The sequence below is a fragment of the Electrophorus electricus genome, chromosome 2, assembly GCF_013358815.1.
Source record: "Electrophorus electricus isolate fEleEle1 chromosome 2, fEleEle1.pri, whole genome shotgun sequence".
Classification (NCBI taxonomy): domain Eukaryota; kingdom Metazoa; phylum Chordata; class Actinopteri; order Gymnotiformes; family Gymnotidae; genus Electrophorus; species Electrophorus electricus.
Window position 1 is genome coordinate 20,574,297 of NC_049536.1, and position 10,315 is coordinate 20,584,611.

General features: G+C 41.6%; 1 protein-coding gene across 1 annotated transcript; it reads left to right on the forward strand.

Moving 5' to 3' along the window:
- Positions 1-136: 136 nt before the first annotated feature.
- Positions 137-2,792, forward strand: LOC113581333 (achaete-scute homolog 1b-like). The gene has a single exon (XM_027016413.2). The coding sequence runs from the start codon at positions 1,434-1,436 to the stop codon at positions 2,034-2,036; it is 603 nt and encodes a 200-aa protein (XP_026872214.1). The 5' UTR covers positions 137-1,433; the 3' UTR covers positions 2,037-2,792.
- The last annotated feature ends 7,523 nt before the right edge of the window (positions 2,793-10,315 follow it).

Genomic DNA, 10,315 nt, shown 5'->3' on the forward strand with positions numbered 1-10,315 from the left:
CACGCGTCTGTTAACTCCGGAGAAGATCGGGCTCTCCGTTTCCTAAACGTAAACTGCACTACAAATAATCACCACAAGATGTCCTAATATATCCATTTTATTACCATTTCAGTCTTAAGAGGAGGATGTTGATGAATACAGCGTCGCCGAAAAGTGAACGAGAACCACCACTATGGTAATACAGGTTAAGACTGTTGTTATTTTCTTTCGAAGTTAGTCTCCACAATACGTACAGTTTGTAAAACAAACATTAATGAAGAATTCACACTCAATTATTCGTCGTTTAGGCTACCACCAGTAAAGTTCAGCAGTAGGTTAGCGAAGGGTGAAGATACGGTTAGGTTATAGTTCATCTGGCACAAACTGCGCTGTAGATCGAACACAGCATTATTCTTGCCAACGTCAAAGAATAATATCACACTGTCACTGCACATTTTGAGCGTCACTGGATTTCATTCATTGGCAGTCTTCTGTAAAAACTTGCCTTGGCAATTTTGGGGCGTAGCTAACATAGTTTAAAGTATTTTGTTTATATATTTGCTTGAAATGTGCACGACATATTTCGAATGGCATCCTAAACAATAGCCTTTAGTAACACTCAAAGTGCATGACGCGGAATTGCCAAACCGGTCCGGCTATTCCAAAAGTCGCTGACGATTGCAAACTTCATTCTGAAGGGGAAATTTGGTTATTTTTGCACTTGTACTGTCTGCTGAAAAAAAAAAAAAAAAACATGTTACAATCCTCAGTTTTCGGTGAAGTTTCTGCACCATGCAAATATGCAATGGACACTCGTTGGGCCATACGCTTGACATTAATTTTCTACAATCACCTTGGATACCACGGAGTCTGCTCGGAATTACGAATTTAAACGCCCTCCTGAGAAACACGGAAAGACTGATAAATTGTATTCTTGCCAACGGTACATTGTTAAATTCAAAAGGATTTCAAAGCACTAAACTATTCACTTTCATTTCTGCCCATTTCTTCTTTCTTTTTCTTTTTGCAAGTTTGCAAGTCGTTTGAATCCACCAATAGGCTTTCAAGTTGGAGATATTGGAATGTAAATGAGCACAGCGCGTGCTGGCGCAGTGAAAGCGTTGGATTGTTTATTGAGCTCCTGGAGCCACGCGCCTGGCTCGCTGAGTCGGTGAGCAGAAGAATCACACAGCGGGGCGGGGTCTTCCAAAGAAGCGTGCATCTTTTAAGGGGTGGGGTGTCGGACGCGTGTTGAAAAAGCCAAGTGCTGCCAAAGTTTGTATCAGATCGACCACTGGTAGGGGGGCAGTCGAGACTTGGACCACAACACTAAGAACGGCCCCACACGCGAAAGACACGAGAGCGGTACGAGGCCACTTTTGTTGTTTTCCTCGCCTTGTTAGTCTGAGGGTGGATTGGCGCAACCCTTCGGCTTGGTGTACCCCAACCTCGAGATGGAGACCAGTACTGTCATAACTACACAGCTACCACAAGTTCCGTGCCCCTTTGGGCGCGCAGAGAGACGCGCCGCCATCAGCTTGCACGGATCAGCGCAAGAGTGCGCTATCCCCGACGCGGCCTCTAGTGAAGGCAAAAGCAAAGTGCTGAAAAGACAGCGCTCCAGCTCGCCGGAACTCCTGCGGTGTAAGAGGAGGCTCACTTTCAACGGACTGGGTTACAACATTCCGCAGCAGCAGCCGGTCGCCGTGGCCAGGCGTAACGAGCGGGAAAGAAACAGGGTTAAACAAGTCAACATGGGTTTTCAGACCTTGCGCCAACACGTGCCGAACGGAGCAGCCAACAAAAAGATGAGCAAAGTGGAGACTCTGCGCTCGGCGGTGGAATACATCCGCGCTCTGCAGCAACTTTTAGACGAACACGATGCCATTTCGGCAGCATTTCAGTGCGGCGTTCCGTCTCCTACTCTGTCCAACACGTACTCTGGCGACCCAGAATCGCCCCATTCGTCTTATTCTTCCGACGATGGCAGCTACGAGCATCTGAGCTCTGAAGATCAAGAGCTTCTGGATTTCACGACATGGTTCGATAGATACTGATGACAAACTCATTCTAGGGGACACCATCTCCAGTTGCCCGATCGTCGAATTAGGCTACGCTTTTTGCTCTTCCAGCATTGGCATCGATTCGTCCAAACGTTGCAGATGCCAACAGTTTGCAGCTTTAGGCAACATGCTGAGTCCCCCTTTTTTCTGTGAGAGAAACGTGGATTTAAACGGTGCTGAAGTTCGCCTTGGGACTCCGTCTGGAACCATTCGCTCTAAAGATTTAAGGATAAAGGACTGTCGCGTAGACTCAACGCAAAGATTTGAGTTGATAAGTGCAATTATAGACTTTATGTTGATAAAATGCCACCTCTTTAAATCCATTTTTAATGAACAGCAACCAGTTAAGTCGAATAGTCAGTGGGGTAGTTTTATCCCAAAGCGTGTCGCCGGGTCTGCTGAAATTCTCGACGCCAATATTTCTTGAGTGGAAAGTTGTACTATAAGCTGTATTGTTAAAAAATGAAGATTTATTTTTGTATGCCGAGCAAAAAACCATGTAAACTGCTTATTTGTGACAATGACCCCGTGGTAGCCTAATTAGTCAGAAGACATGTTGCTCTTAACACTGAATAGGATGTGTTCGGTAGAACATACAGTATGATGATTAGATATATTTTGCTCCTTGTTGAAGGCGCATGTAAGAAAATATTTTTTCAATGTATGCACTTGTTCTCAGTTTTCTGTAGACTGCAAAAATGTACATATACGCGATTTTTAACATATATATTTTGTGTAAAAAGTTTTTAAATAAATAAATTCACTCTATTTATATATACATTCCGTCTTTTTCTGCAACTTTGCATGTTAATTTCAGTTACGTCAACTTTTTCCATTAAGATATGTCTAACAGTGTTGTTTTTTTTTTTTTAAAGAAAATGTATTGGTATATCCTTTACTTTGAGGGCTCAGTTAAGTCAAGAAGGAAAAGTGGGTCAAAAATTCTTATTGCTCAGCAGAGATTAATTCAGATAAAGTCGTGGCTGTAGCCTCTTGCACACCAGACGCGTCATTCAGCCTATTCATAAACCAGTCAAATTTCCTTTCACACCACTTCATTGTATCGTCCATTGTACAGGCGTTTATGGATCATTATACGTAATATAGGACTTCCCATTGTAAACAAACACTGGTAGCAACTCCAGCCGAGCAGAAACGATATAATGACTTCAGTTTCACCTGCAGGGGTTCGCATTCGAAACGAGCGTAATAAAAGCGCAGGGACCTCATAATAAACCGTTATAGGGTTGGGCCCATTTATCGTCTCGGTTACTGCCATCAGGACCTACAACTCTAAAATAGTTGTACAATAGTCTGCGTCCGTAAAAAACAGCAATGACGAGGACCAGTAGGAGAAGTAAAGGGAAAATGGCTCTAGTTCTAGCTATATTTATGTCCGGTAGGCATAACAAGGCAAGGTGTTAGGTTTCTCCGTTGGAAACCACACACTTTTTTCTTTCATGGACAAGCATTAGCTTACTGAGCCACCCGCGCTCGCACCCACCACACTGATCAGTCTTTAAGCAGGTGCAAGCCACGTGCCTGCACTTAGTAACCCATATCTGTTAGAGGCTTCCATTGGCCAGTGACTCGCGCCTGTCCGATGAACTCTGGACATGAATAAAAGAGAAAATGATTTATATTAGCAATAATTCATCCCTTTAGTTAACATTCCCCGTATTCAAAACAATAGTTACGTTTTGTTTGAGTATCAGCCAGCGGTGGTTTATTAATGAATGCGAGAAACCAGTGTAGTAAATGGAATCTATTTATGTTCATGATATGCTAAAATTTTCACCATTCCCATTCTTCATCCATTTAAAGAAGTTTTTTAAAAAGTTTTTTATTTATTTATTTATTTATAGAAATGTTGTTGTTTTTTTTCCCCTGACTTCTTTTTATATGTAAACATCTGACAACAAAAGTAACTTCACTGGTAACATATACAAATAATATAAGCAAAAGTTACTTTTATGCAATGAATTATTTCACAAATTGATGTAATCATGTCCATTTGCATATTTGTATGCATATACATATGATGCTTTCTCCAGAAATGCTGATATTTATTGCCTAATGCGTTGACAATACCCAACCCTTTCCCCAACCCAAAACATTGCCACTATATTTTGTCCAAGCAGATAACTTCATCAGACCTTGTGTTTAATCACTGCTGCTGCTGTGATCTGAACGTCTGGGCCTTTGTTCATCTCATTTTTAGATCATTCCAATGTTCCAATGTGTTGAGTGAACACCTGGTCTCACCATAGTGAAATTATAGCCATGTGTAAATCATGTAAAGATCTGTAACATAACATTTTATTATTTCTGTATTTACCCCAGTCTTTATTTCTCTGCATCACAGCTGAGCCAGACTCTCAATAACTCCAAACATTCCTGTGGTAACAGTGCTTACATAAGTCCAAATAGATATAAACAATGTAAGAGTTCATTCAATCTTGGTGATGTTGCTGTCATGTTTTGGCAGTCACAGATCAGTCAATCTAAAACTAGAAAAGGTAAAGTATAGGAACCAGTTCCATGTTGTTTGTGCACACCAACCCAGGTAACTAATTAACACCACACATATGTGATGGATGTGGACATTGGTGTGGTGTGTGTGCTGGGCTTTCTCAGACAATCTATTTCCAGAGATAGTGCTCGTGAAGTCTTTGGGCTTTTTGTTAGTGTCATCGGAGATATTAATTCATATACAATTTGAAAGTGCACACTTATGTTCTGTTGCATGCACTTGTGTGTGTTTTTGGGCCTGTGCTTGTGTGTGTGATTTTGTGTATTCTTGTGCATGCGTTTTGTGTACGTGCAGGTGTCGGTGTGTGTGTGTGTGTGTGTGTGTGTGTGTGTGTATGCAGCCATGACACTGTTTTCAATGAATAATTTTTAATTTATAGTCAGCACAACAAAAAAAGACAGAAGGGGTCTTTTTTCACAATGCAGCCATTTATAATACATGAACAATGTACTCGACTTGTCCATATTCTAATCCGTGTAAACATGTACAAGGCAAAGTTTATTTGGCATAAAAAAAGCTATTCTGTCACTTTATTGGATGGGACCCTACATGCCCTAAAGTTGTTCTTTAATATTTTTGAACCACAAGAGAGTACTTCCTCAAACATTAAACTGGATCGTCTAGGAAATGGCTCAGTGTAGAAGTAAATTCTTGCTTCCTCATTGTGTGGCTGAACACACCTAGTGAAGCCTGCTACAGACTGACAGAGTGAAATTTTTCAACAACCATTTCCATATTTTTAGCTTCCTTCCACTGCAAGTGGAAATGGTACATTGGTTTTCTCTCCCAAAAGTTTTATACTGCCTCTTCATGCAGGCGGCTGTCAAGAGGCCTCGCTACTGCATTCTAACGCTGTCCTGAAAGGGAGCGCCATTCTTCCTTCTGTAAAGCATTATTTTGCCTGTGCACTCAGACAAAAAAAGTCAGTGGACTTCTACCTTAAAAAAGAAGAAAAAAAATCTTTTTTAGGTTGCCATAAGAAAAGGGGGTTTGAATGTGCACAATCTAATACTTTCAACTGACACCTCTCAGCAAAAACTGAAAGGAGCTCTAAACTTCAGACGACCTAACAGGGGAGGGGAATCTCTCTCTCTCTCTCTCTCTCTCTCTCTTTCTCTCTCTCTCTCTCTCTCTTTCTCTCTCTCTCTCTCTCTCTCTCTCTCTCTCTCTCTCTCTCTCTCTCTCTCTCTCTCTCTCTCTCACTCTTGTTCTGGACCATAGGGGTGTGAGGGTTGCTGTCATTTGCATGGGCCATTGTGCTGCACAAGTTTGGCTGCTTTTTTTTTTTTTTTTTGGTGAGGGCCTTTTGACCATTTACTTCCACTCTGGCTGGCTGTTTGGGGCCATGAATGGCCTCCGCTCCAGGCCCCCACAAAGGCGCTTTTGTGCCGCGGCTGCGCCATATTCATCATGTAATGCCTGTAAGACAAATCTGATTGGACGTTACTGTCACTTTGATGTGGTTCCAGAGAGCAAGTAGCCTGGTGGTGGCAAACTTCACTCTCGTCTCCCTCTTTCTGTCTAGCTGCTTGTTTCTAGCTCTGTCTTTCTCTCTGTCTTGCTGTTTGCCTCTCTCCTTTTCAATCTGTCTGTCTTTCTCTCCACCCTTCCCCTTGTCTTGCCTAGCTCTTTATGTGTGGTTTCAAATTCATAATAAATTGTTCAGTCATAACAAAACCAGGTCGAGATGATTGACGTCACTTTACTTTGGCCCGAACAAAAGCTCTGATTTGAGCAGAATACCAAATGAATGGGCTGAGTGTGGACTCAATTCAAACAATTTTAATCTCTCCTCTCCTCCCCTCCTCTCTCCTCTCCTCTCCTCCTCTCGCTGTTCTGTCACACCCGCTCTTTTTCAGCACTCTATCTGCAGTTCCTTTTGTCAGAAGCATTCTTTATTTGCAGGGTAATTCTACACCAACAGAACTGCTAATTGAGTTTCATTAATTTGGACGATGGTAAGCTCTTCTGATAGTGAGCTTATATCACACTACTCACCGCTGCTGCGGCAGTGTGAAGTCTCTGTCCAGGCCTTCGTCATCCTCTGTGAGAGGAGTGCTCATATAGTGTGCTACTGCAAGGACTATTATGTGGCCAAAAAAGCATATAGTCACCCTAATATGCTCACCCAGGTGGAGCATATTTTTAAATCGGACAGAACTGGTATGGAATTCAGATTGTAGTGTGCTGCAGATTTTTCACACAGTGCATTAACATGTAAGGTGTTTATTTGTGGGCCGTCATATGTGATCAATTTAGTATTTTGGATTGATACTTTGGCTTACTTTTTGAAGGTATTACCACCAGCAAATGATAATGAATATCTGCCAGTTAGAAACACACATTGTTTGATGTTAGTATGCCTCTTTTTTAGATGGCATGTGACACCTAGGAGTCAGCAAAACTGCTGCTGTGGCAATAGGAACTCACAACTGCAAAAAACACAGGGGTTTGTTTGAAAGGTTACAAATGGTTGTTGTGTTGTGGATGTATGTTATTGAGTTAGACCAGCATGATTTCCATGTAGTACTGTCATTCTTAGTTTTGAAAAGACATTGAACAGCATATTATACAATTCTTTATACTGTCTATTGTGTTTAATAAATATGTAAACTGAATATTTTCAATTCACATCCTTTCCATTTTTAATAATTATATTTAAGTGATTTAATTAGATGGATGTTCATCATTATATCATGCCACTTTTATTCCAGCTACTGATAAGAGCATTCACCATGCAGTCCCACTATTTTAGAATGAATATTGCAATGTCTGGCTGAAATGTAGTAATTTGAGTCTTTATATAGAACCTGAGAATATTATAACAAATGACCAACCCTTTACCTCACATATGCTCACATAGAGAGCTTTGCAGCAGGCTAGGGGGTTTCTTCTTTTATAGTCTTTTAAGAAAGGTTCGGATGGCCTTCCCTTGCTTAAAAATATCGAATCCTCCTTCAAGCCTTTTTCTAAGAAAGACTTAGATGTTTTGCAAATTGAAATTGGGTTTCCCCTGCAGTGCTTCATAATAAATGTCTTAATAAATCCAAATGTTTTTGTAAAGAACATGTATGGACGAGCTCAAAAACCCATCTTAATTTACTTATGAATACCGTTCTATTGGTCTGGCTTCCTATCCCAGCTTCATTTCCAGTTTATTACACACTTCTTGAAATACGCCAAATGTTTAGATTACAAACACATTTAACTTTAACACTTTTGTGCAGTATACATAAAACAACTCACTTGCTAAACCCCAATAATTTGAGAACTTCTCTTCTGCCACTAAATCTAACATGTCGGGACATGATCTGTTACATTTCACCCTGAAACAACCCCATCTGCTTCAGAATAATCGCAATAGCTTCCCCCAGTTTACTCCCTGTCAGTTGTGGAGATCAACAGCCCACATCACTACAGTTCAACACGAGTATTATACAAACCTTAAACACGTGGTTTTGTTAGACAGATTAGTTAGATGAGATATGAGATTACACCCAAATGTCTACGCTCCAGACTACGGCTGGCTCCGCTTTCCCTTCATCCACAGTTATTGATAATGCCCCGCGTTGCTCTTTTCTGGGTCTCCTCTCCACCGTAGTTGCCCGTCTCAAAAGGTGCTGCTACAGGGCGGATTAGTCGGCGCAGTTTTAGAGGGACCCTTTTCATTTCATTAGCTTGTGACCTCTCCAGTTAATTATCTTGATCTGGCCAAAGGCTGAGGCCTGCATTTAATGATGTTGAGTGTCACACTGCCCAGAGACACACACAATACTCACCGGGCGAAAGGAGAGGGGGAATAAAAGAAAGGACGGGAAGAGTGCGGGAGAGGGAGGGAAGAGAGCCGTGCTTTCTCACCCCGAGCAGCCTGGAAGGCAGTGTGGCATTTTGCTGGAATGAGGAGAAATTACTTCAGATTTTTTGATTGAATGTCCTCTTAGTTCACAGTGATCGAGTGGTGTATTTTATTATAGCTTTATTTATTTTTATTTTACCTTTAATTTAACCAGCCAAGTGATCAAGAACATGTTATTGTTCACAATAAGGCCTGACAGGAGCCACTTGAAGAAAGGAGCTTAAAAAAGAAAGAAAATAAAAAGAAAGAAACCACAACGGTACTTTCCATGGATATTTTAAAGAAAGGAAGAAGGTGGTAGCACCTCGAGAAATATAAGACCTTGCAAAGAAACATTTCACCCTTTTGTTGTGTGAATTCTGTCTTTTTGCTGCTGATGCCAAAAGATATAAAGACGCTTACCCTTTCTGTGACAGAGACACGTTGGAGTAGTTTCAGAGGTTTTGACTGGAGAATATAGTAGCCTCACACAGAAAAGAGAAAACGCAATTATTTTTGATTCTTCAAATTATTTATTTCACCATTACCATCAACGTTTCTTTCTGTTTCTTTCAGATGTAAAGAAAAGCTGTGAACAACCTTCCTACCTCTGCCTTACACATTCTGTAAGCGATGATTCAATAATAAGCCATAAGTCGCTTTGGACAAAAGCGTCAGCTAAATGCCATGAATGCTAATGCAAATGAAATAACACGAACAATTTGCTTAAAAGCTCCCATCCCCGTTAGAGTAACGACACTTAGTTCATGAGTTGTCCTTTCGTTCTAAAATCACTTTTAGTTTTGGTGTTGTTTGATTCCTACAAAACAGATGCTATAAAAAGAGGACCAGTAAAGCCCAAGTTTGTTCCGTGCTGTAGGCTATCAGTTTTGACCACAAAAGGTGTTGCCATTCAATTCAGTTGGGTTAAAAAAAAAAAGAAAAAGCAAACCAGCCCATCCTGGACTAAAGCCACCTCACCTGGAGAATCTCTCTAGTTTTACTCTGACTGCTCTCTCTCTCTCTCTCTCTCTCTCTCTCTCTCTCTCTCTCTCTCTCTCTCTCTCTCTCTCTCTGCACCTGTCCCTCTTATACTCCTGTGCACAAATTCTCCCCTATTTACTCACTGTTTGCAGAGGGACGGCTTCCATTTGCCCACAACCTCATGAACAATACTGAACGTAAGAACGATCAAATCCAACCAGTTTGTGCTCTTTAATGTACTGCCATGCATGCAATCAAATAAATATTTCATACTAAAAGCAGTGGAGGGAAACACTCTGAAATGCTGCAGTGGGCAGATGTGAAGATGGTTTGTTTTTCTCTAGCTTTCTCTTTATGGGTGTTTTTTTTCTATTTGGATTTACTGGAAGCTAGAACAGTCCTCTCTGTCTGGCTATGCATGTAAAGAGAGTCGCCTTTTTGTTCCAACAATGGCTGTGAGCCAAAGCGTCCTCTTCAAACTTCCCTGCTCTGCCCCCCCCTTCTGCGAAGGCTGCCTCACCCCCGTAACATCCCACACCCCCCACCCCACCCTGGCTCCCTTGCGCCCCAGCTGAACCCCAGCTCCAAACACCACCCCAAAAAACCCTTCAAAACTGGAGACAAGCGTCATTTAAAAAGCAGGTGTTCCAAAGTTTTTCAAGGACGTCGATTTGAAAATAGGAACCTTTACCCGACAAGCTGGTAGAGGTAGCCAGTCAGGAGGGCCAATCAGTCTTATCGCACAAAAGCACGGGGCTGAGAGCTGCCACTCCATCTCTGAGAGGGACAGCATGATGAAGCCAGCCAGGGGACCACTGATTGATTGGTCCATCATTTGAAGGTGCCGGGTGGAGAAGCTTTCTTATAGAATGAAGCAAAAGGTCAGGCCGTGTAATTATTGCCGTGTGTGCAGTGTTCATT